The 26,677-nt window shown below is 42.9% G+C and overlaps 1 protein-coding gene across 18 annotated transcripts in view; it reads right to left on the bottom strand.

The window, feature by feature from the left end:
* The window catches only part of LRRFIP1 (LRR binding FLII interacting protein 1), a 112,638-nt gene that overhangs the window by 36,350 nt on the left and 49,611 nt on the right, over positions 1 to 26,677 (bottom strand). For 9 of the 18 annotated variants that reach the window (XM_051786749.1, XM_051786754.1, XM_051786751.1 and 6 more), the window contains exons 3-11: positions 21,141 to 21,158; positions 17,222 to 17,269; positions 15,628 to 15,672; positions 15,058 to 15,108; positions 11,550 to 11,582; positions 10,438 to 10,485; positions 7,058 to 7,114; positions 3,524 to 3,604; positions 1,225 to 1,290 (exon numbers count right to left, since the gene is read on the bottom strand). The exons of 7 other annotated variants lie outside the window; for them this stretch is intronic. In XM_051786749.1, coding sequence (XP_051642709.1) covers positions 1,225 to 1,290; positions 3,524 to 3,604; positions 7,058 to 7,114; positions 10,438 to 10,485; positions 11,550 to 11,582; positions 15,058 to 15,108; positions 15,628 to 15,672; positions 17,222 to 17,269; positions 21,141 to 21,158 — 447 coding nt within the window. The remainder of the gene's footprint in view (positions 1 to 1,224; positions 1,291 to 3,523; positions 3,605 to 7,057; positions 7,115 to 10,437; positions 10,486 to 11,549; positions 11,583 to 15,057; positions 15,109 to 15,627; positions 15,673 to 17,221; positions 17,270 to 21,140; positions 21,159 to 26,677) is intronic. 2 more of the 18 variants (XM_051786753.1, XM_051786755.1) reach the window with 1 other exon arrangement.

Here is a 26,677-nt window from a genome sequence, read left to right as displayed (position 1 = left end):
GACCTCCGAGGGACTAAACCCAAACATAAGACAACATCCCATAAAAACACAGGGCTACAGCCAGCTCAGCCTCAGTGGCAAACTCACTGAACTGCAGGCTGCTGCCACAACACTGCAAACTGGTCAGTATCGATGAATTTTCCGAGGCAGGCAAAGGAAATCAAGGCAGAATTGTGAAACAAAAAGCAATTTGAAGCTTAACATCAGTAGGAAGATGCACTGCACAACTAATGAAACAATGGGACTGCAAGAGGATGGCGCAGCCCTTTAAAGACTAACAGGTGCTCAGTAAGCATTCTGGAAAGAGTTTCCTCCTCCAGGCTAATAAAAATGTAATGTTTAAGGTTAAATTAACATCAATGCTTTGTCCTGAGTCTTTTTACTCTTATGGTCTGAGATGGTGGATTTTTGTTTGCTGGGGTCTTTTTGGTTGGTTGGGGTCTTTTTTATAATCAATGGGCCCCCGGGGCAGGACTTAAGAATCAAAAGAATACTGGCTTTTATTTTTTTTCCCAGGTGGGCACAACAGCAGCAGCCCTACACCACCTGGCTCGAATGCCCACCACGACACAAAGGCCCTCTGAGAAGAGGTGAAGGCATTTTCTGCCTTCTAATCTGTAAACCAAGTCCTGCAGTTTCTGTTTTTTGAAAGGAAACAACTTATACTGTTATTCCCCATATTGTTGCTCCCCATCAATGACAGAGTTCTCTGCTCTCAGGAACATGTAATTTGGAAGACTTGTCATGAGTTGGCATGTATATGAATATAAAATATACTTGAATATAAATCCAAGAAACAAACCCAAGCAAGCCATTTGTTCACAAAAATCCTTTGCTTCACGCTAGCATAGGATTGCTAACGTGGAACTGATTTTGAACTTTTTTGTTAATTATTTTTTAGACTTGCATTTTTCTCAGTTTTCCAAAGAAGAATTAAGTCTCAGCGAGGGACAGGACTTCACGTACCACCTTTCCAAGGTGTTTTATCTGCAAACCAAGTGCGAAGCAGGGCCAAATTCCCCTCTCTGCAGATAAACCACCCACTTTTTATTTCATGGAATCTCCTGGAAACAGTGCTACTACTTATGACACCCGCAGCAGCAAGCTCTGGATCTCACACAGTTCATCTTAAATGCTTCTCAGCCCAGAAAAGGCTGAGTCCTGGTACATACAGATAAAGGGAGGACAGAGACACACAGCAGGGAAATGCAGAAAACATCTTACAGCACGAGAACTAGGGGCACTATACCGACGGCTCCCGCTGTAAGCGCTCTCCTCGTACACAGACGCCTACAATTAAAACACAGAGTCAGCGCAGGAGTGGCAGGTCACCTTTCAGGCTGCAGAATTCCAAACTCACAGAATTCCAAACCCACACGGTGCAGGGACGTGAGGGAACGAGCAGGATGTGAGAGGACTGGGACACCTCCTGTGTGCAACCACAAGCAACATGCAAGGGAAGGTCTAACCTGGGAAACACCACGAGGTACGTGCAGAGTCTGACACACACCCCGAGTCCATCACGCATGGTGCACTTCTAACCCTTCTCCCGGGGGGTTAAAGTCAACACTCAATTCAGTGCAACAGTTTTACTGCCTGTCAACAAAACGGCTACATCAATTCTTAAATTGTTTCAGTCTGTTAAACCTTTATTTCTGGTGCTGGCAATAAGAGGAAAAACTCACACCTGATGAGCTTAACTCACTAGCCAGTTTAGTAAACTAATAAAAGAGGAAGAAAACGTGTATTTTAAGATTGGCTCCAGTTTAGCATAGAGATACATGGCTCAGGAAACACAACGGGAGTAGAAACACTAAGCTTTGAGAAAAAGCTCTGAGAAGCTCATTTTAAATAAAAATGGTGCTATTTGTCTAAAAAAATTTGCAAACAGATTTTTTTTTTAGTTGTTAAACAACCAGAAAGAATTGATGTTGCCTCTGTCCTGCTCCTGCTCATACATGGAAACTAAGACAACCGTCTCCAGACAGACAGATACCCGTGACAGCATCACAACCCCACAGTTCCAACAGGATTTAAAGGAATGATCAGCAAATCCAGGCCTGTACAAACGACATTGCACACATGCAGTCGGATGGATCGGACATCACAGAATGAGATAAATGGACCCAGCAGGAACCACAGACAGGTAAGAGACAACATGTGCATGGCTGGAGGTGAGTGGCTTCAGAACTTGTGTTTAAAGCATTAGTACAACAAACCCTGTAACTTCTGGCTGGCAGGGCATCACTGTACAGCAGGGAGGGCTGAGGAAGACAAGCACAAAACTTTTTTTTGCAGAGAAAATTGAAACAAAAAAAAAAAGGCGCCTACAGCAGAATTAACCATCTTGGGGAGAAATTAGGATCATTACACTACAACAGAAGGAAACCCAGTATAGAGAATATTAGTCATCTGCACCATAAAAGCATTAGCTCTCAGCTCCCAAAGACTAAGAATACCAAGTAGACACATGCATTTCCTACAGGAAGGGAGGACACGGCAGCATGCAAAAGCAAAACAGTGTAATTCAATTTTAGGTTGTCAAGTTGTTATTGTCTCACACACATTTGTGTACAGGAGCCAGAAAGGGTGTTTCTCCCCACATCAACCAAAATCAGAGAAAAAGCTACACAGAAGGGTTAGGATACACATTTTAAGTGTTTCACACAGATTTAAGATCAACTGTTGTGTATTTTATTATCCACAAATGCAGAGAAAATCCAAATAGTTCAGGAAAAAATTACAAATACTTAAGTCAGAGCATGAAACAAGTGGTTCCGCTGTTAGTAACCACAACTCCTGAGATGCAGCAGCTAAACTCAGAGCACACACTGTATCTGGCAGAATTAGGTGCAAGGGAAACTCCAGCAGTGGTCCCCAGCCCAAGGCTTGCAGGCAAGGTCCTGCTGCAAGTCCCCCTCCCACACATCTGCAGTGTCCCATCACTGCACTGTGATATTCCTGACTGCTGCTCCCAGCCAGGACAGGCTGTGGGCCCGGAGCACTGCTCAAGCACTGCTTGCTGGCACGGGGCTGGCCCAGCTCTGCCCACACACGGGACAATCCAACCTCCTGGGGATTTTACAGACTCAGTGATTCTCCTCTAGCAGTCTGGGAACTGCTTCCCTGCAATTTCACTTCATGCAGACTGGATTGTCTTAAGCTCGCCAGACTGACATAATGAGCAGAGGAGTTGCCTCAAATAGAGAACTTGAGTTAATTAAGATTTCCCTTATTTTTCCAGACCAACTGAAGCCAATATCAGCCAAAGTAAATGTAAGAAAGGGAGGAGCAGCAAAGGAAAACTGATTGCGTTCCTTTTAAAGCAGCTTTCCATTACTCATTCCAATCTTAAAAGGTCTGGTTTGGTTTTGGTTTGGTTTTTTTTTTTTTTAAGTTTTACTTAAAATAGCTACAGAGTCTCTTGACAATTGGTCCAAATTGATTCCTAAGTACAAGAGGTTGTATTATCCAAATGAAGTCAGGACAAGTCCAGGCCAGGTGAAGCCAGAGGGCAACAGACCCAATTTCCATTTTGAGAAGGAAGCTGAGATGTGGAAGCGTAGCCGCTGTTGTGCAGACCCAGATCAGAGTAGTACGAAGCCTGTGTTAACAACAAACAAAAAGTCCTTGAGAACTTGGCTTCGTAACATGAAGCTGAGTTCTCAATTCCTTTAAATGGGAAGCAAAAAGTAAATCAAGTGATTACAAACTGCAAGGAGTCAAATTGGTCACGGGTTCCAAAATAAGAGAGAACTGCATTAAAGCTGTGAGGGTGTGTGAGAACTGTGTGCCCTCTCAGGCACTGGAAAAATGCACTGGTCAGAGAGTTGGTCAGCTTCCTTCCGAGTTCCTGAGGAGCTTATGCCCTATAAGCTACACCCACAAGGGATGCAGGAGAAGGTGAGATGCTGGGAGATAGAAAGCAAAGCCAGGGACCTAAACTGTTGGGTGTGCCCAGCAGGAAATGTGGGTAGCCCACTGTCAGATACAGCAAGGCTGAGTGAAGTGGAAACTCTTCTGTAGGAAGTGAGACTGTCTAAATCAAACACCTTATTTAAATTAAACCCCTTCTTTTATGCAGCTTCCTACCTTGCATCCAGCCAACCCAGGACTTTGGTCCACCTACTCAGTCTCCCCAAAATTAGGGAGATCTTAATTCAACTCCAAGTTAAACACTTGAATTACTACTAGTGACTGACTTACAACTCCAGTGGACTTAAAAAAATCACCCTGACCCTCTGAAATCCTTGTTTGTCCGGTATGATATACAACATCTGCATGCATTCCCCAGCACCTGTATGGAGTGTAGGATGCCAGGTCAGCTCATCCACTGCCAGGTGTTATCTGTGAGAACTTACACTGTGCAAACACCTCAACACAAGCACGTGGGGCTTGCCAGGGAGGCTGACAGCAGTAGGGTATTTATAACAGAATGCAACTCAGTATTTTGGCTTCCCAAAAGCTTTAGGAGAAGCCCCTGTGGATATGTTACGTGTCTAAATAGAACACACAACAAGACTTTGTGAAAAACTTAAGCTGTTATAAACAGTTGCTTTTAATATGCAGGAATATTAAATTTGCAAGTCCAGGTCTTTCAAATGCAGGTTGGAAATGCACATATAAGACATTATGCATTTTACAGAGCCACAGGAATCAGGAGAATACAGGCATACTAGGAAGTATACTTTGCATTTTCCTTATTTTCAGGAAAAAGAGCAGCCTAAAAGCACATCTGAGATGTGCTAAGGAAGTTTCTGTGCTGTACCAGGGCCAGCTGCACCTGGAGCCAAGTGGTGGGGAATAAAGCTCACCAGGAAGGGGTGCTCAGGGGTAAGCACACGCTGCAGCACCAAGGGACAGGGAGGAAATGCTGCCTCCTCACATCCCCACCCACCCGAAATGACTCGGGTGCTCACTCAGCCTCCTGCAAGAAGTTGCAAAGGTATTTTCAAAGCCTCCCAGGCACTGTTTATATTTCTTATTTTCCCACGGGTGTGTGCAGGCTGGTGGGAACGGTTGTTCTGGAAGATCTCACACCTTCACCTCCTTTGCTACTCTCCAGAGCCCTCCTTTTCCAGCTGCTCTCTGACATTGCACTTCTCCCGTAATTTTTAGGGGGTCTAGGCAACCGAGATACTCTGCTTTCAGTAGCCAACTTCTTACAAGCCCTAACTCATCTTTGCCTCATCACTACGATCCATGTAGGTGTTAAGGCCACTCACAAAGGAGGGAGATCCATGGCAAATTAAAATAACTTGTTTGCACCGGACTTCTGTCACTGCAAGCAAACACATGTGTGGATGAGACACAATACCCACAGGCACAGACTGAAGGCAAATCATTGTCCAGCCTCAGAAAGAAACAACACAAAAACAACCAACCCACAGATGAAAACCTTTCAATCAATGTTTGTAAAATAAGACTTTCACTGAAAAGAAACCTGAACTAAACTAAGCTTTAAGAAATTACTTTCATTTTCACATAAAGAGCCTGCAATCTGCATGTGGACTACCTAAACTCATGGCATTAATCACATTTAAGGAATCAACCTGTGGCACTACAAATGCAGTGTTCACATGGAGATCAGTCTGTTCTGTAACTTAGAACTGGGCACCTATTTTGGGAACAGCTATTACCAGCAGATTGTCCCTTCCCTGGCAACTTGAAGAATTTTCCTCTTGTTTTTCACTGTCACTTTGACATCTTTGTGGTTAGATTTGGGCTTCTTGGAGAGAGGTGAATCCCAGCCAGACTGGCATCAACTGGGTTTCAGCTATTCTGAGTTACCCTCGAACCTTCCTCTGCCTCCTAAGTAATGATTAATCCGAATTACCTTTAGTAATGAAAACTGCCAGGAACTAATAATGTTGTTGTAATGAAGCTCTACACAGACTAAACCTCCCTACTTACTGCAAACCCTAATATCATGATGATTTTAAATTACTTGAATGGAAGCCAAACAACTCCTTTTCCCTGGACGACAATCCTGCAGGTCTTTTGCTCTCCCTGCAGTCCTTGGAGCACTGGAGTATGTCAGTAAAGAATAAGAACATCATTTGTCACAAGTACTGCATAATAAAGCTCCTTGAACTCGTCAAACTGTCCAGCAAGAGTGCCAACAACAGGACATGCTGTTTTGTTAACAGTTTAAGCAACAGTATTTCATTGTCTCTTATCAACACACACAAGCTAAATGCATAAAACTAGATGGCAGCAACAATTTAAAATGGACATGAAATATAAGGTCCCGTTCCACTGTTTATCCAAGCATCTGCTTAACTTCATGCTTACAAAGTAACCTCCTGAACTCTATCTCATGTTTAGCATATATTGCTCAAACACTTGGCTAAATGGAGTCTGAAAAGGAGTTTATTCTCCCCCCAGAAACAGAGCTTTAGTCTGCATACCACTAAATTTCTTTACAACTACCCGATAGCACAAAGATCACCAGGCTCTGAGCTTAAAATAAAGGCAAGTAAAAGAACCCGAACAGTTTCCCTCCCTGCCCCCCAGGCTCTGCTTCAGGCAGTCCCTTTAAATCATTTGCACAAACCCCAATATTTAACAAAGGAGGACGATGAGCTGCTATAATTGACACACAACACTTGTGCTGGAACAGAAGGGAACATTGTGACCCGCATACGCACAATGGAGTTAATAATTAAGCTTTTTTTTTGACAAGAGCATGTTTGACAAAGTTGAATAACAATCATTCTGTTGTCCAGCGTGTGGAAATCCTCCATGCCAGGTGCTGCCAATCTATTTCTTGTCACAATTTTAACTTTTACCCAATTTTGCTTACCAGTTAAGCAGTTCTGCCTTCCAAGTTCTACTTGTACCAAATTCAGAGACTTCCCTTCCCACTCATGGCCTGATTTTTTGTTATTTATTTCCCATCCAGCTTAGTGCTGCACCTCCGTGTCTGACAAACTCCAAACCCACAACATGCAACACAGGAAAAGCCTGCTTTGCCACAGGAAAGAATTTGCTGATTAGCTTTAATCCCATTAAATAGACCAATATAATTTTATAGCAATATAAATCATCTACTAACCCTGCTAGATTTTCTACTCTGAGATGATCCATACACGTCTTCCTCATAACCATTGGTCTGTAATGGAAGGAAAGGAAAAAAGGAAAGAAAAAAAAGGAGAGACAAAAATTGACGCAGACCCAAAAGGGAATTTTTAAGCAAATGTCATCACTTACAAACAGCAAAGGCAGAGACAGAACTTTTCAAAGATACACCAGGAACAGGAGAAGTGCAGGATGGGGTCATGATTTCAAACATGAGGACACGAACATTTGTGTCAGTACCTGTATACCAGCCAAAAATGTCAAGGATACTCCTGCCTGCTTTTTTTGACTCTTTTTTTTTTTTTTTGCCTCCCCCATCATCACTGCTCTATAGCCCCCATCTCTTCAAACACTCTGTGAGGGGAACACAGGACAAAAAGGGGATTAGAGACTACAATCAAAGATATATATCACTATAGTTACTTATACCTCAGGCAGCTAAGCAGTTAAAATGCAGGAAATTGCAGCAAAAGACTTCATTCTAAATTTATATTTGAGAAATTCAGCCTAGTAAGCATGCAGTGATGTATGAATTCTCTTCTTTTTAGCTCTTCTTTTTAATTTTGAGCATCAAAATTAAACCCAGGCAATGGCCATCTGCCACATCCCAGTATTTTGCATGGCAGTCCAAAGGCTAATAAGAGATTTGGGTTGGCTCAGCTGTCCTCCTCATGGCCAGCCTTGTTGTCATCGAGCTGTTTTCCCTCGGAGGAGGCAAAAACAAGCTCAAGCAGGGTGAGATGCTTCAAATCCCTATGGCAGCAACTCCAGGAATAAAACAAAACGATCACCACAACTCAGTTTTTAGTCTGGAAATGCAATGTTGAAGAAGAGAGTACAGACCCAAAAGTGACCTCAATCAATGCCATTAAAAGCTCAGGTTTCTCCAGCAATTCACTGTTCTGGCATCCCCTCACAATGATCAGCCCTGGTTTAACACTGAAAATGAGGAAGCACTCTGTGTGTTTGAGGTGGGGGTTTTAGTGGAAATTTAATTAGCATTTCTATTCAAATGAAGTTCTGAAGTCCAAGTTTTAATACATTCCTGAAATGAAAATCCATTAAAACCAATCTGATTCAATTTCCAAGCAAAATATTTATCATCTACTATACAGCGGCTTCCATGAAAAATTAAACAAATTAACTTGGAAATCAGTTTAGAGCCAAGCTGGGAACACACTTCTGGGAAAAGAAACGCTTAGATTCTCCATTGAAATGCAGTATTATCACCCCAAATGGAGGGCAAACATCCAAGTTTCTTTTTTCAAGAAGAAACTGGTTTGAAGTACTTCTAAAGCCTTCTCACACAGCTTGGCTCCTTTCCAGTTTTTACTAGCTTTTCTTTTTTAAGGTTCCTTGAATTTCTCTAACACTTCCCTGAAGAATGGTTAAAATGGATCTTCAGCAACTGAAGGCAATACTCCAGCTCAGCCTCAACAGCACCGTGCAGAACTATTACTTCCACCACTCCTTTTATTACTACACTGAGGAATTAAGTTTGCTTTTTTCAGCTGCGTAATACTGACTAAATGAAACCTCAGATCACTATCTGGACTGTCCTATTACTTTGTAATAGTAACTTCTTTTTTCCCAGGTGTGGTATTCCTCATTTATTAGCACTGTTATTTACTTTTGACAAGTTGTCTCCTATTCATCATCAATATTTTCAGCCTAACCTCATATGAAACTGCCTTCACTCCCTGCACTTTGACAGCCAGGCAATAGAGACTCCTGCAGAACTGCTTTTCCCCTTTAAAAAAAAACAGATATGCTCTTAGATGGGAACAGACCAGTTGAGATCCTTTCCAGCTGTCTCATTTTCTAACAGTTATTTTTCATTCCTTTTACAACAGTACATTCCTTTGACAAGGACTAGATCTGGCCCAAGGTTTCACTTAATGTCATGTACAGACATGCCAAGAGTCTTATAGTCAAGCTATAGCAACATCTCATGCTTCTCCTTTATGCCCTTAAATAATTACCCTGCTTAGGGAAGTTAAGTTGATTTGACATAATTAATTTTCTACAAATCCAGGTTAATTTTTTATCACTTTATAGTTCAGGCCCTTCTAAAGGAAGTTGTTTCATTTGCCCTGGTGTCTTTCAGATTTCAGACTGAAACCCCATAGCTCAGGTCATTTCCCTTGCTGCTATGACCCATCCTCTCCAGAAACGTCTCCAGTGCATATTTTTGAAGACAAATGCTCCAGACAGCTCTGGAAGAGCAGGGTCAGTTTTATCAGACCTTGTTGACCTTTGTTCTCTGCTATGTTAACACACTAAACATACAACCCTAACCCTCATGAAAACCTTAACAAATAAAATTGCATACTAGGGAGGCCAAAAGTACTCAGATTTACTTGTTCTCCCTTCACGTGCCATTGACTCATTCCTCTCTGTTTTTCACAGACACAGAAAACCACCTTATTGCCATTATATCCATTTCTACTTGTAATGTTTTTTACCTCAGACTGTGGTTCACGCTGCTCCTTCAGGCTTTCTCAATCCCACATCCAACTTCTGCTCCTCAGAGAAGTCTCTGCTCATTCCCAGTGTACTGAAAAACCCCAACCCAGCCTGGCAACCTCTTCCTGTAATGAGGAGCCTTCCCTCACAGCCATACACCACTCTGCCCTCTCTTGTGTACCCTTTTCTGCCCTAGAATTGCTCCCCATAAAATCTTCACTGTGTGAAAGCACATTATCCTTTATCCTCCCTCCAGACCCGCTTTTGTGGTGCTCTAAGTAATGCCCTATTTGTACAGGTGCTAGTAAGGCACCCATACATCTGGGAACTGTAGTGACAGGATAAGGAATAATGGGTTCAGACTGAAAAAGGGGAAATTTAGGCTAGATATATGGAAGAAACTCTTCCCTGTGAGGGTGGTGAGGCCCTGGCACAGGTTGCCCAGAGAAGCTGTGGCTGCCCCATCCCTGGAACTGTTCATGGCCAGGTTGGATGGGGCTTGGAGCAACTTGGTCTAGTGGAAGGTGTCCCTGCCCATGGCAGGCAAGTGAAACAAAATGATCTGTAATGCCCCTTCCAACCCAAACCATTCTGTGATTCTATTATAGGCTCTCAATATTGCTGTGTAATAATAAAGTTCAACTTAGGTAGCTCAAGTTAGGTTTTGAGTTTTGCCACGTGTCCTTTATGTACAACACTGACATAAGGGTTTGGATTATTCCATATTATGCACATGAACTGATGGTCACTATTTGTGCAGACCCAACAAATCCTGATAGTTACACCATATCCTTGACACTGGGCTGGTGAGCTCTCGAACATACTCTTTGTCTATCACAGTGGGTTTGTATGTAAAAAAACCTCTCTGAGGCAGTTAGTCAAGATACATACTGCTTTGGAGTAGTTCTTCTTTTTGGTCCTCTCATTCTCTAATCCAGCCTGCAGTGAGATTAAGAATGCAGGATGAGAAGATCAATGAGTTTATGCACACCCATCCGCAGCCAGGCATGCACGTCCACATGCAGAAACATCAGTCCAGTTCTCCTCCAGCTCTACACAACACAGCTCAGTGAGCACACAGGAAAAAAAATCAAATCTCGGAGTCAAATGCCCAGTTATTAGAGAATATTGTTAAAAGTGATGACAGCGCTGTTAAATTTAGTAGTCACAGTTAAAACCATTCACGCTTGCTGGGTTAAGTCAATTAAAAGAGCTACCAGCTGTCCATACTTACTACATCAATACATCCATGCAAAATCCAAATGTGTTTGAACTATTGCTGTATGTAGGTCATGGACAAATAGATACATTGCATTCCTAATTGAAAATCGTGCCGGGAATGAAGGAGAGTGAAAAACCTAGAGAATCTATAAAACTGCGGACACTGAGCACCTCTATTTCAACACAGCACTGCCACGAGGCATCAGGAAATATTTTAAACTGAGATTAAAGTCCCAGTCCTCACTGTCCCTTTCTGTTCTTCCAAGAGTCAGCTTTACCTCAGCGTTCACAGGAGCAAATACTTGTTCTCCTTGTATTATTACTAGTTTGATTTTGTTCCCCAAAGTGAAGGTAACAGCTCGACACAAGCTGCGGCTTTGGTAGGCAGTGTGTTTGTCCCATCACCTCTGCTAGATCTATTCAGAACGAGTTTATAAGATCCTTTCCAGATCTATGCTGAAATAAATCCAGATGCATCGGGCCAAACGATGGACAGACTGTAACAGAGACAGTCTGTGAGGGGAAATAAAGGCCATTCTGCTCTGTCCTATGGTAACTACTGAGCTAGACCTGGATCAGACCCTCTAATCACTTGTCGCTCTTTGTCTGAACTGCATCAGAGCAGTAGGAGAGGGAAGTGGCATCTTCACATCACACACCACAAACTGTCTCAGGATCCTTCCAGATCCTTATCTCAGATAAGTTATCACAACTTGTGTTAGTTTCTTCTTCATTATTAGTTTTTAAACACACACACTGCAGAGCTTGCAGACTATTCTCACCACTGGGTAGGTGCTGGCATATTCCAAATGAGACTGTAAAGGCATGAGAGGAAAGGAAAATCAGAATACAAAGGAAAACACTCAAGCAAGTTATGGCAATCAAAAGAATTCCCCAAACCAAACACACAGACACAAAAATAGGCACAGAGATGTAAATCCCGACTAAAGAACTTTGATAATGCAGGAATTCTTGCACAAAGGCACAAGGAGGAACGTGGCAGTAAACAAAACATGGAAAATGCACAGGTTACATCACAAGTGATTACTACCACAACAGTATTTCATGCTGATGGTCTTGGATTTTAGAGACAGCCATCTGAGAAGTGGGAGAACTAGGACAACTGAAATAGAAAAGAGACTGAAGAGATGCTCAACAAACACAGGGTGATGTTACTGAGTTTTCCTAGAAAAATCTGCACGATAAAGAATTGAGCTTGCAGAACTCCTGAAACAGATTCTGTTGATGGGTTCAGGATGAGCAACAGAAAAGCTGTTGCAGAAGCCCCTTGGTGGCAGCTGATGAGACACACACATACCCAAGCCAGCATTCTATTGGCATCTCAGGTCACTGTTTACAGCACAGTCACAGCTGTGGAGCTTCAATTTGCTGGCCTGGTCTGATCAACATCTCCAGTGGTTTTGCAGGACGTAGCACTGGCTGCTCTGCCAGAAGCATCCAGGCCAGCTCCCCAAAAGCTACCTCAGCAGATCTCTGGTGTCTGCAATCCAGACATCCACTTAAAAAAACATTCCAGGAAAAAACCCCAGAGTAAAACCCGCACAGATTAGTAGGGTGGTAAAGTTTTAGGGAGAAATGAATGTCCAATATTGGCTCATTTCAGTGAAAACTTCCTGTACAGAAGAGTAGCACGGGTTCAAAAAGCAACCTCTAGCACCATCAGACCCTCACAGTAGTGCAAGGAGTCTGAGTGACAAAATGCAAGATCAATTTTCCAAAAATGCAAGTCCTACAAAACAATGACAATGACATCCTGCAACAATGGAAGGAGAGCCTTCAAATATCAAAAAAACATAGCCTCATTCAGAATTCTCAGACTCATTTTATAAACCCTTGTGGACACAAGGCAATAGTTTTTGGTTTTTGTCTTCAAGTTAAAATAGCTCCAAAGCCAAACTGAACTCTAATATTACTTTGTTGTTTTGAAGACAGGCATAGCAAGAGCCAAACCTTCACAGATTAGCCAGAGATGGGGTCAAACTATTAAAAACATCTACTGTAAGCCCACACCAGGAAAGTGATCTTATAAACAGAGAGACTGTTTATAAGAGCATGGAGTGACAGGACAAGGGAGAATGGATTCAAACTGGAAGAGAGTAGGTTTAGATTGGGAAGAAATTCTTCCCTGTGAGGGTGGTGAGGCCCTGGCACAGGTTGCCCAGAGAAGCTGTGGCTGCCCCATCCTTGGAAGTGTTCAAGGCCAGGTTAGATGGGGCTTGGAGCAACCTGGGCTAGTGGAAGGTGTCCCTGCCCATGGCAGGGGGTGGAACAGGGCAAGCTTTAAGGTCCCTCAAATACAAACTGTTCTATAATTCTATGTTCTACTGATTAATTATGAATAAAACAACTGGAGGATGTAGAAGGGTAAGTTTTGGTTCAGACTAGCAAACATTTACATGCTTCTATAATCCCAGTGACACTTGCAGGAGGGAAGGAAGCTCTGTCAAAACTTTTCCTGTGTCTAAGAACACCCACTGAACTCTGCTCTACGAGGACAGGAGGGAGTCTGTGCAACATCACAAGAAATACCAGAGTGGAAAGTTTCAACCAGATCCTTCTGTCAGAGAAACACATTCTTTGCAGAAGTATGAAGAATTTAGGGACCATCCAGTGGACCAGCTGGAGACTGCTGTTCACCAGACCAGCAGTGGTTATCACAGCCTGAAGGCATGTGAGCAGCCCAGAGGCTGGCTGCTCTAGGAAAAATGGTTGGAAAAGCTTCTCCAACGCATGGTGGGGAGGCAGAATGCAAGGCTTCTGCCATTTACTTATCTAAAAACCACAGGATTGTGTTACAAAAACACCTCAAAAGAAATCAGTGGTGGATTTCCATGAACAAAAGGTGTTTCAGATGAAGATGTGCTATAAGCACAGAGCCAGCGCGCTTGCATTGTGCCACACTAAGGGACACACTTACAGTAATGGTTAAACAACCCATTTGTGTTGTCAACACCTTCTAAACAGAAAAAACTGATATTTCAACTGAACTAGAGATTTTTTTCCCCTCTAAAAAAAAACACTTTCATGAACATGTTGACATTTAACTCTAAGTAAAATAAACATTTCTTTTCCTGTTCAGCTGTGAAGAGAAGCTTTTCTTAACTGAATCTTTGGAGCTTTGAGGCATCTTCTAGCTTTGAAAAGCACTCAAATAAGTTTCCAATCTTCAAGAACAAAGATTTTAACAGCATTTCAAAAGTAGCAATAAGGATTTCAATAAAAAGGGAACAAGGCAACACTAAGTATTTTTAAGTGTACCTTGAGCTATTGTGAACAATATTTGGGATCACCGAACCGGCTCTGCAGTAGCAATTTTTATTTATTTATTTATTTGTTTATTTTTAAATGAGTCCTCTAAACTCTACACTAGACCAGACTAAAGGCTTATATACACATGTATTATCTGGGAAAACACTTTCTGGATATTTTGAGGAAAAAAACCATTTGAACTTTTCCTAGAGATGAGTACTCTGTGCTTTACTTTTCTCCCTGCAGAAAACTTAAGCCTGCAAATGAATTTCAAGTATCTCTAAAGCATTTTTAAGGAGAGTAGCCAGTGACAGGACCCTAGGAAATGTCATGGAGCTGTCTCAGGGGAGGTTTAGGCTGGATATCAGGAAAAGGTTCTTCCCCCAGAGGGTGGTGGGGCACTGAACAGGCTCCCCAGGGCAGTGGTCACGGCCCCAAGGCTGACAGAGCTCAAGGAGCGTTTAGACAACACTCTGAGGCACATGGTAGGATTGTTGGGGTGTCCTGTGCAGGGCCAGGAGCTGGACTTGGATGATCCTTGTGGGTCCCTTCCAACTCAGGATATTCCATGATTCTACGGGTATTCACCTGCAATTCCAAAGTGCTTAAGACTTATTTCCACTGATTATTTTCTTCTGGTTTCCTGAGCTAATAAACACTGATCCTGCAGTAAGCTAGCACTTCCTTTTCAGTATCAGTAATGAAACAGGGGAGCTTACAAGGTGCATACAAGAAATAGCTGCCTATACGAGTGTCTTGGCTAAGTACTTCCTGCAACAGCAAACAGCATTTACCACAAAGGTTCCTGCACAGGAATTCCTGCTCCTGCACACTGCACACACATCTGACAGTTCCCCCAGCTGAAAGAATTATTGATCCACGTGTCACTCGAAAAAAACCAACACAGAACACATCAAGACCTTGGAAGGACGATACTATGAGAGTACTACAACCAGTCTGGGGTGCAGGGAGACGGTGACATCCATACACACACACACAGAAATTGTACAATTTACCGACCCTCAGGCTTCCACGGCTACCCACTGACATGCGCTCATCTTCATCCGAAGCCTATCGAGAGAAAAGTATAAAGACAAAAAAAAACAATGAAAAGAACACAGGTAACGGGTAGTGAGGTAAATGTTGATGGCTTTGATGGGACAGAAGGCAGGAAAAGACGTACAAAATAAATGTATTTTAAAAAGAACTGCATTAAAACTATGAGCAGAAAGTAAATTAAATCACACTCTGCCCAAGAAACACTGTCAAGCATTTTACTACAGCTTGCTTGGGTGTTCCTTGCTCTAAGCTCTTGGCCCTTGGTCTGAATAAATGAATGTTAAACACTCCAAGCAGGTTATTTCCCCACCTCCCCCCTCCTTTTTTCTCGAACATTTGCAAAAACTCCCTGAAGTGTCTGGGGAGAGAGCAGAGAAGTCAGGAAGTGGCTTTGGGGTTTTCACTTGCCTGGGGTGGGGGGAGCTTTTTTTGGTTTAGAGTTTTTTTTTTAAGAAGGAAGTTCCTTATACTCGTGTCTTTTCTTAATTTGAAATGTCTAGCTAAACAGAAAAAGCAAAAGTAGATACTAACCGAGGCATATCTTCGGGCTCTACGGGAATAACGCTCACTGTCTTCCTACCAAGGCAGCAGAGAGAAAACAGAGGGAAGTGTTGAGAGGACAGACACACCAACACAGCGTTCCAGAAACACACAGTGAACTCCAGCCATGCTTGGGAGTCAGCGAGGTTAAACCAAATAAATGGAAGGTGACACCCTGTCAAACTAGAAAATCCCTCTCTCCCTCCTTTGTGACCCCAACTTTCTTCCCCTCCGTTTTACTCTGCTACACAGTTATTATTTGTGCAGAAAACTTCAAGCAATGATGCCTTATTTCTATCTCAAAAATGTTTCAAGTGCATCTCTTCGCATGTGGCACCGGTAATACTTACAGGGTTTGTGTAATTAAGTTTCCCAGTCCTTCAAAATAAACCTCAGAAATCTTCCATTTGAAATAACGTGGCAGGGCCATGGTCTCTCCCTATTGAGTATCCTGGAGGGGTACAGCCTGGCCCCTTCTTCCAGACTGAAAGCAGCTGTGCTCTGCTTACAGCCTCTGTGACACTGCAAATACTGTCAGATGTAATACATCTCAATATACTGGTTTTAACAAATTGATTTTCCATGGAATTTAGAAACAGCAATAGAAAACAGGGAAAAAACCCCTTTCACCATTATAGTCAACAGTTCTCACAGGTTGAACGGACTTTCAAGCAAGGGAATTGCCAGTAAGGTGGAGCTAAGCTCATCCAGCAAGGATTTGAGGAGACTTATTTGTGAGACTGGAGCACCTTGGCGGATAGGTGGTCCCTGCAAACAAGTATTTACACTGATTTATTATCGAGGGTCAAGAGTTTTGAGGAGTTTGTGAGGTTATCTTCCACAGTGGAAACCAGTTGTTTGGTTTTGCCTTTTCCAGTGTGCTTGTAGGGCAAGACCATGCACTAGAGTTTTCATCTGGCATCACTGGAAAGTGATTTCATAAACTTAGGGTTGAAAGACATTTGAAGCCAATGACTTCCAGCCTGTTAGTAACTTCTTTATCTTATATTACAGGTGTTAAAACACTCAGATGTTGCTAGTGGCCAAGTCTGTAGCTGGTATCAACTTCACTGGGTTTGGCAAATCATAAAATCCAGGACACTGTATTATCAGAAAAAGCAAACGTTGCCACCGTAACAGTAATAATTCCTCTGAAGGATGCCCCTGGGCCACTAAGTGCCAAGGTAACTGAGGTAGCACAGATAAAGCATGCCCACAATTTACCTGTGAAGGCAGATTTAAGAAGACTCAAATGGTAACGAAACCCACAAGAAGTAAAATGAGTATGGATATTCCTTGTATCTCAAGGGGTTTTAAAAGGCCTTTATTCTAACCTAACCTTCAAGCAATAGAGTGGAGACAGAGGTCTGTTAAAAAAGATGGTTCTAACCCAGCCCTTGCCAGTTTTAAGCTGATTAAAAGCCACCTTTCAGGTGGAAATGCAAGACTGCAGGAATGCTTGTGGTACGAGTGGAATTCACATCTCCAACACAAGAAAATACCTGCTTTGTGGGATTTCAAACTCTGTGAACTACACAAAACTTCAACACATAAAAGTTGTTGAGCTACGTTGATCAAGTCCTACCATCCATTGCTCGATGTCTCCCCACTTAGTATCCAGACCATAATATTTCTACAGACAGAAAAGGGAAAAAAACAGAATTTAGATGAGAAAAGCAGACACAGAACATTTAGACATGCATTGCCAGGTCTTGGCCAAGCCACACACACACAAACATGCCAGGAAGAGCTGTGTCGAGTGGCACCGGAACCCTCCACAGCACATGCCCAGGAAAAGCTGCCTGGTAAGAGCAAAGGGGTTTTTGGGGTACAGCTGGGATACTTGACAGCTTCTTCTCTCTCAGCAGTGCAGAAATCCCAGTGCTGGGGGACAGGAGCAAGGAGTGTAATGAGTCTTGAATTCCTGACCCATTTAAGTCAAGAGTCATTACAAGGGAGGTGAATGCAGGACACTTCCAGGATGAAAAATGCTGTCAAATCATGTTTCCCATACAGATTTGTCAAACTGAGCAGACAGGTTGAATACAAACACATCTCTGTGCACTCTGATTCGCTGTATTCAGAGCTGCCCAGAGCTCCATTCAGAGCACGAGGCTTTTTGCCTACACTTCAGCCATCTGACAGCGGTGGGAGCGCCAGCAAGGATAGAAGAGGACAAGCTCCACCAATGCAGGCAAGGCTGGAAAGCTCCCTGCCTTTCAGTTCCAAATGCCATGAATTTTCTTAATAGACTGTCTTGTCTGAACCGCTTCCCAGCTTGTAATTTCTTTGCACGACATCGGGAAGTTCCCAATGAATTTGAATTTCCACCAGGCAGCAAACTGTTCAAAGATACACAGGTTTAATGGGACTTTTCTTCCTCCCCAAACAAGCATGTCAACTCTGGTCTCAGGAAGTTTGCCTTTTTAATGGTGACCATAAGGTTCCTGTGTGAAGAAAAATCACTGGCCTAAAGCACAGCAACAGTCAAATGGAAATCCTGCTTAAGGAAGCATAATATGTATTTTAGAGCTTTCCTACTGGCTTGAGGAGGGAGGAGTATCAACAGTTGAAACCTTAGGAAATGATAAAAGAAAATCAGAAATGTGTTCTGCACTCTGGTTTTACCACTCACTCAATGGTATTAACGTAATTTTGCTTTCACCCTTAAAAACCTCATTCACTAGTTATTAATAAACTAGAACAAACAGCAACTGGACTACAGTTCAACACTTTATCAGTTTACTTCCAGTTCAGAGTTCTTTCTCTTCAAACAACAAAATTATTTTCATGTTAAAGTATTCTTCATTTTACTTTATTCTTAACAGTTCTGGAGAGAGCAAAATAGGTAGTGAGGTGCTCAATTATGCATCCTGGATAGTCTGAACTGTTCAATGACCTACCTTTAAATGCTGCCAATTTTGAGGTCAAACTGGGAAAAGGCAGGAGCTCAGAACAATCCCAGTTATTAGGAAAAATGTTAGAAAATAAGTTTTTAGGCCAGTAATTTGAAAACAGAAAATTAATTCACTGCATGGCAGAGTTAAGTAGTATGTCAACACCTCTCCGGAACAAGGAAAAGAGACAACAGTTCAATAACCTCTCTAACCACTTCCCTATGGGAACAGGGAAGTATTCCCCTCTGCTTTACCTGCAAAGCATCTCATTGTGTGTTCAAGAATATCCCATTCCCTACACAATGCCTAGCCAAATTACACACAAGTGAAACTTCCCCCTTGAACTACAGGAAATCAGAGGGCACAATAGGAATAGCTTCTTCAAGCATTGCACACTTCTCACAAGGGCTCAGACTTGTTACTTCCAGGCAAAAGCAAAACCCATACAACAGAGCGTTATAAAATTAACTTTTATGTACATCACAGCCTGAAAATGACCCCTGAAAATTCTATGAGCTCCAGCTGGTCAGGGCTGTGTACATGATGAGAACCTACAGATTATATGGTTTGCAGTAAAGCAGGTGAGGTAAAGCCTTATTAGAGGCTTTTCAGCCATTAAGAGACACCAATTAAAAAAAAGACTATTAAAATGGAGAATCCTTTCTCACACACAGAAAGGATCCATAAACACACTAGTAATTTCTGAAAGGTCTGCTGCTCCTTCTTCCTGCCTTCTGTTCTCATTTTCTGACACTGGCTTCTGAATTCAGCATTGCAGAAGGCAGATAAGGAAACACCCCTCATAAGACTTGCTGTGTCACAATTTAAGTTCCACTTACAGGCTTTTCCTCCTCCATTTCAAATTACACAGCCACATGCTTAATATCCCCTAAAGAAAAATCTTAATGAATGCAACTGCCTTGAGACTATTTTTAATTTATTATCTTTTAAACAGCACATGTCATATGGGACTGAACTGGCAGCTTTTGAAGTCTCAAGTATTTTGACCCCTCAGCCCTTTCCTGTTTCTTTCTCTGCACTGACTCTTCTGTTCTGTCCCCAGGGGCCTGATTCGAATGGGTTAAAGGAAGAAATGGTGCTTAGCCATTCACTTAGGTTTCAGTCAGAGGCCCTTGCCGGACTCAAGTTCCCTTCTACCCTGAAAAGCGATATTACAATTAAATAATTAATGACGTTAATACCATTGAGAGAGAATTCCAGATGCGATTTGCTCACTAAGTGACAGCGAAAACTGCCAGACTTGCAAACTCACTACGGGATGTTGGGAGGATAACCCATTTATCTTCTCATCCATGTCAGGACACCACCAGTAAACAACCTCCTGGGCTCCCACGGGGCTGCGTTTGCACCAGAAGGTTAAATTAGTTCCCATAAAGGAGATTAATAACGAGCCTGTTGATCCATGGGCAGACGTTGAGTCACTCACTACGCAGTCAACTCCAGAAATAAAACCAAGAGTAAGATAGATTTGTTGCTCAGTCGATGGGAGTCAGGGTTAAATACCAGAGCACATGATTTGAGCAGCTCTCTTCATATACATAAGCCCTCAAAGAGGAGAACAGCACTTTCGAGAAGCACATGCACTGCTAGGTCAAGCTTTGAAACATGCAGTTAGGGCAGCTGGAGTGCCAGAACAAAACCAAACACGCCGTGGTTTTAGGACACATTCATCACTCAGCAAGCAATCAAAATATCTCAGGAAACAAAAAGGAAATATTCAATAAAGGAGAAAATGGCAGGCTTGAAGAAATATGTGCTTTCTCCCTCCCTGCAAATCCTCTTTGGAGCTATTTCTGTTTCTAGGTACCACACAGTTCACATGCTGGAAGTGTAGAACAGCCAAACATCATAACACAAACTCCAAAATCTCTGTTGCTACATAGCAAGTGATCTCAGAGCTACTATTATCATCATCATCTCAGTCACCATCATGAAAAGGAAACTGGGAGGAAGGAAGAGATCACGACTTTAAACTGAGGTGAGAGAGGATTAAATAATGTAAAAGCACCTATAAGACTTAGGTGCCATTGGAAGGAAGGTCACAAGGTTTATTTACCAAAAGATTATGAATTCAAACACAGCATCGCTGATTTCCTTCAGTGACTTTCTGCAAACAAAGTCATCTGAAAGTCATTCTTCCTGCTGGCACCTGTTAAATGCTTGCCCAGCCTGAAATACTTCCAGGGATACTCTTGGCCTTTGGCACACAAATGTCTGTGTGGTTCTTGGTGACACACAGAGCCACCATACCGTCCTATGACCCTGCTTTGCCAAGTCACTCTTCTGCTTATTGATTATTCTTTGGCCAAACAGGCTGTAGAAAAAAAATCATATTAAGTGCCTGACCAGACATTTTCCAAGGGTCATCTTCCCCCCACTCCCCTTTATTATCCATACTAGATTAAGGGAGGGAAGGAATTGTATGGAAATTTACAGCCTGCTGTGCATCTCCCATGCTTTAGAGGATTTTCTAGGTTGGACTCAATGATCTTGAAGGTCTTTTCCAACCTAAATGATTCTGAAATTCTAGCACGACTCACAACACAGGAACACATGCAAACAAGAATGAAAGCGAGCAAGCCCTACCTTCTGGACTTGATAGATCTGAGGGAAAAGGGAAAGGAAAGAAACAAGGAACAAAGCTAAGCATGAATGGATACATAGCAATGCAACATTCCACAGCTCATTCTAGAGGGAAAAAACATAATTTATACAGAAAATACAGCGAAACATGAATACAAAGAAGAGCACATTGAAGTCCTGTAGATTTAGGTAGAACAAAAGCAGCATTTGCATTGTAGGCCTGCTCCATGCACCCAGCTAGAACATTCCTGTTTTCATTCCCACCAGGCCCTTAGAGGCACACAGGACATTTGCTCCCTAGGCTTTGCACCAGGCCAGAGCCCAACCCAGCTGTGAGCCAGGTCCTCTCGCTTTCCCAGCCTCCTCCATCACAGGAATGAATGCCCAAATATTCAGCCGGGGTGACAGCTGTGCATCTACCACCAAAATAAAAGCAAACAGCATCAAAGAAGGGATCATCCTTAAGGGATGAAGTACAGTTAGAAAAGCACCAACCCTACACACCTTCCACCTATGTACAGCACAGTCAGTGTGTTAAAGCTCCTGGAAAATTCCTGGCAAATACACTGCCAGCACTAGAGGATCTCTGCAGGTTGCTTTTTCAATTTTTAATGCTTCCATGGAGCCTCACGTTGTTTTCAGGTCTTAATAAATACACTGCTGACTCTGTTGCTCGGTAGTCTTGGAGCACTTTGGTAATGCACAAAAGCATTACAGTTACTCTACTGCATCTGAATTTTGAGTAAGTGGAGAACTGCCCTTGACTGATCAGCTTTGTGAACCCACATGAAAACAGACAACGTGTTTTTTCTTTAATCTTTGATAAAGCCAGAAACCCTTCTGGGTTCAAAAAACCCAAAGAACCCTTCTTCTTCAAAACCACCTGGCTGGTTACACAAATCCAGAAGGAAGCTGAAGCTTCATTCTCCCCACTTTCCTGTTGAACACCAAGCTCCGAATTTTCAGGAAACGTATCCCAGCTCTGGTCTGAGAGTCCTCAGCTGCCTCACTGCTGATCTTCTGAGACAAGTAGAGACATAGAGTAAACACCAACACCAGCCCGCTGCTCTAGGGGGGAGGGAACACACACTGCTCTGACTCCAATACTCCAGTGGGTCAGCAGGCAGCAGGGTAGTCAGTCTCCTGTATTTTGGGGTATTCAGAGGATCTCTGCCATCCAGGTATTCAGAGGATCCCTGCCACCCACTGCTCTCTGAGAAATCCACCTCAGAGAAATCCAGATCCCAGCCCTGGGGAAGCTGAACGTACATTTTTCAATCCCTGCCCTCCTGATCAGGTTCCCCTCCACGAAGGACAAGTGCAGAACCCAGCTTAATACCTCAGCAGCATTAATTCCCATTCCGACAAGGGCAGGGGGGATAATTAGGACCCACATTTAAAACCACCATTCCCACACAAATTCACTACCTCGTTTACCTTCTCCTAAGAAAGCCCTGAAGAAGAAAATTAACTAGATGCTCCCACAGTTCCCAAGGCTGCACACAATTCCAGTCTCTGGCTTTTCCGTGGCACACACAGGGTGCCTGTTGTCCATACACAGAAGCCAAACACAACAGGTTAATTGTTGCAATCACCATGCAGCTGTTTAACCTTTAGGCTTTAACTTTTCAGTGCTGTTTTTTCACCCATGCTTTCAGGCAGTACCATGGAAGTCTTATTTTTGAAACCCCAGTGCTTCAGGCTTGGCACAGAAGGTATTCCCACTGAGCCCAAAGCAAGACACGCAAGGAGTCTTGTGCCCGGGACCCTGATTGCCAAGAGACAAGATAACAACGAGGCCCTTTGTTCAGACCAGGCACCATGGAAGGAGGTGGAGAAGGGCACAGGGATAAAGCCAAGTGCATCATCATAACTGTTCCAGTGTTTTATAAAACCTAGAATTCTGAATGCTAACAGGCATTACAACAGCTCTCCTCCAAAGTGACTGATCCCTTGGCAGTGTCCTAGTGGGAGGTGTCCCTGCCCATGGCAGGGGGGTTGAAACGAGATGATTTTTAAGGTCCTTTCCAACCCAAAGCACTTGAGGATTCTGTGATGATACTGTCCTCCTTAGATGGTATGTTACAGGAGGAAACACACTTTTAAACAATAATTCCTATAGCAGGTGTGCCCCTCTCAAAAGCTTAAGAGTCAACAGACACCAAAGCAGCGAAATGTGTTAAACAGCACTTTCCTGTATTAGGGTATGACAAAAAACCCCAAACGTGTTTTGTCCACAGTATTAGTGGCAGACTGCTTTCCTGGTTTCCCCATCACAGGAGTTTTTCCACAAAAATAACATATTTCATAGAAATATCTTTAAAACAGGACAGAACAAGCCAGTGATGCATTGTTAGATGGTGGCAGAAGTCCAGAGTCTAGGAAAAACACCTTCAACATTGTCCCTTTCCAAATTTTCCTGTGCATCTTCACACTGGCTTTGTAAGACAGGCACAGATTAACTATCAGAAACCTTCTTCATTTCTTCCCTGGATATGGAAGCATCGAGTTTCATAGTCTGTCTCACCCTTCCCATTCAAGCCACAAAAATTCTGCTTTTCTCTAGCTTTTCTTTTCTACTAGAAAGTATTGGTGGCATACTTTATTCTAAAGAAATACGAATCCAAAGGAGGAAAAGTGAGTGTGCTTTTAAAGAAGGAATTTACAAAATAGCCAAGGCAAGTTTTGTACTGTGCCTTTAAAGCAAGAGCTGAAAATGAAGGCAGGAGACCAGCACAGTGCACTTGCCTTGAACTGGAGGGCTCATCTAATGTGCAAACTGACAAGGAAGAATCTTATCCAGCCGATTAAGGAGTGGGAGGAGATCACTGTCTTTTCACTTCAGGCATTAATATCAGCTTAAACTGTGGTCTCCAAGTGTCAGTCCTCAAAGAGACATTTAAAGCCTTGGCAGCAGAGCACACAGAAAGTACTCCTTCAGAAAACATTCTCTACAATTAGCCCTAATGCTGCAGCTTTTACATGTCTTGAAACATTCCTGTTAAATATTGTTTGGGGAAAAAAGGCTTTAATACATCTTATGTCAAGCTTCAAGAGAAAAAGGGAAAAAAAATGCACAGGAAAAAAATTATTCTTTCCATTTTACCTGGTAGCCCCATGACAATTAACAACTTGTTACTCAGAAAAACTGAGCTGAAAACTCCTGACTTGCTCTTCTGCGTGAATTAACAATAAATATCTGAGTGTACACAGGCATTTGTCTCAGGACCAAGCACGAGTACAAGCCAAAGGGACTGGCCTCAGACTCTGCAGCTGGAAACCAAATGTTTAAAGGCCCTGGCAGCATGGTGTGGTAAAAGATGACCCATCACTGCTCTGACTCCCACCAGCTGGGGGGTATCAGTGGTGTGGAAATAGGGAAGGAACCAAGTACCGTCTATTGAAATTGTCCTTTCAGCTCAGAACACGCATGGGCAACGAGAGCTCTCCTGCACTGACTTACTATGTGTGGAAGCAAACCAGCAAACCTGTCCAAACCTCCAGATTAATTATTTACATCTTTGGTGAATAACAACAATGAAGCAGCACCGAATGAGAACTCAGAAACATTCAAGCTGTTCCACTTGTTAGATCTGTGCCTTTCCTAAAGCCTTATCACCAAGAACACATTCTCTACTAAATATATAAATTTATTCACATATATGTGACTCAAGAGTGATCACTACCCTTATCTTCATGAGAAAGCCAACCCATGTCCTGGGCTCATCCCACAGCGTGGGCAGCAGGGGAGGGTGGGATTCTGGCCCTTTGCCCTGCTCAGGTGAGACCCCACCTGCAGAGCTGCCTCCAGCTCTGGGGGCCCCAGCACAGGAAGGACATGGAGCTGTTGGAGTGAGTCCAGAGGAGGCACCAAGATGATCAGAAGGATGGAGGAACGTCTCCTATTGGGAAAGGCTGAGAGAATTGGGATTGTTCAGCCTGGAGAAGAGAAGCTCCAGGGTGACCTAACTGTGGCCTTCCAGGACCTGAAGGGGCCCACAGGAAAAAGAGAGAGAGACTATCTACCAGGGCCTGGAGATACAGGACAAGGGGGAATGGCTTCAAATTCACAGAGAGTAGGTTTACATTAGATATTAGGAGGAAATTCTTCCCTGTGAGGGTGAGGAGGCCCTGGCACAGGTTTCTCAGAGAAGCTGTGGCTGCCCCATCCCTGGAAGTGTTCAAGGTCAGGTTGGATGGGGCTTGGAGCAACCTGGTCTAGTGGAAGGTGTCCATGGTAGAGGGCTGGAACAAGATGAGCTTTAAGGTCGCTTCCAACCCAAACCATTCTGGGATTCTGTGATCAGATCATGATTCTTGTGCTCATTTTCTTTCTTCAGCTTCAGAAAACACTTTTCATCTACCTAGTTCACACTTTACCATAAACTTGTGCTTGTGTTCTCCTCACCTTCCTCTCCCCAGAGAAGAAAAACCCAAAAACACAAACCACTGGCATGCTTATCCTTCTTTCTGCTGCCTGGCATGAGGTGGTGCCAGGTGATGCCATGGTGGGACACACCTGCAATCCTGCCCCACCACAGCGACCGGCTGCAGCCTTCCACCAGAACTTTTCCCACATCTCCCCCTGCAATCAAGTGTTTTCTGCCAAAAGCCCATCTATTTCTGCTACGTAATTTCTCCATCATGTGTGTAGACTTGTGATGCAAAAGTCACCCGGTTATTTTAAAATGAGGAAAATGAAGCACAAGATAAAGAAATGTCATTAATACTAGTTGGTGGGCAGGAAAGGAGCCAATTTTCAAATCCAAATTATTAAAACACTCTGCTTCTTTGCCAGCGAGGGCTATACTGCCATGGTTATAGCCTGTAATGGTAGCACCTGGAAACTTTTAAACCAGACTAGCAATATAAATATATTTTCAAGTAATCCACGCTCCACAAGAAAGCCTGCCAGGGCATGTACAGTGCTTTAAGCATGAGCAAGTACACGCACATGCAATAAATTTATTTATTGCTTTTTAACTGCCACAGCTGGCTCTAAAAACCCTTCTGAAGTAGTAAAGCAAGTGCTTTAAGTTCTGATTATTTAACATGGCAGTAGTGGAAAAGTGCTCTTTATGTCTTGAAAAGGTTGCAAAGGGAAATGAGGATGGCAGAAAATAAGCTGTACAGACACCAGTGCCACAGCAGGTTACCCATCAAGGAAGGCATAGGTGCCAAATCTCTTGTGTTGATCACTGCTTGAGATTTTCTATATGTTTTACTATATCTGCAGGATACCTGTGGTAAGGAAAAACTTCCTCCAGTCAATCCTAACTAGATCTACCTGGCATCTGGGGGCTGAGATTAAGCTATTTTGGAAAGTTACAGAATCTCTGGACTTGCAAAATACAAAATGAATGTGTAATCATATTATGTCATTGATGCCAGTGAATTACAAAGCAGATTGCAGTGGGTATCTGGCTGAGCTTTTACTGAATGTGGTATTTCAGAGGAACATCCTGTCCTATTCAATTTCTATCTCTATGAAATTTGTCACAGATTTTCAGATCACAAGCTCCTCAGTCATTAACTGCAGG

Source organism: Manacus candei, unplaced genomic scaffold, assembly GCF_025592945.1.
Source record: "Manacus candei isolate 608988 ecotype Guabito, Panama unplaced genomic scaffold, ASM2559294v1 h1tg000023l, whole genome shotgun sequence".
NCBI classification, from domain to species: Eukaryota; Metazoa; Chordata; class Aves; order Passeriformes; family Pipridae; genus Manacus; species Manacus candei.
This window is presented reverse-complemented; position numbering and strand designations above follow the sequence as displayed.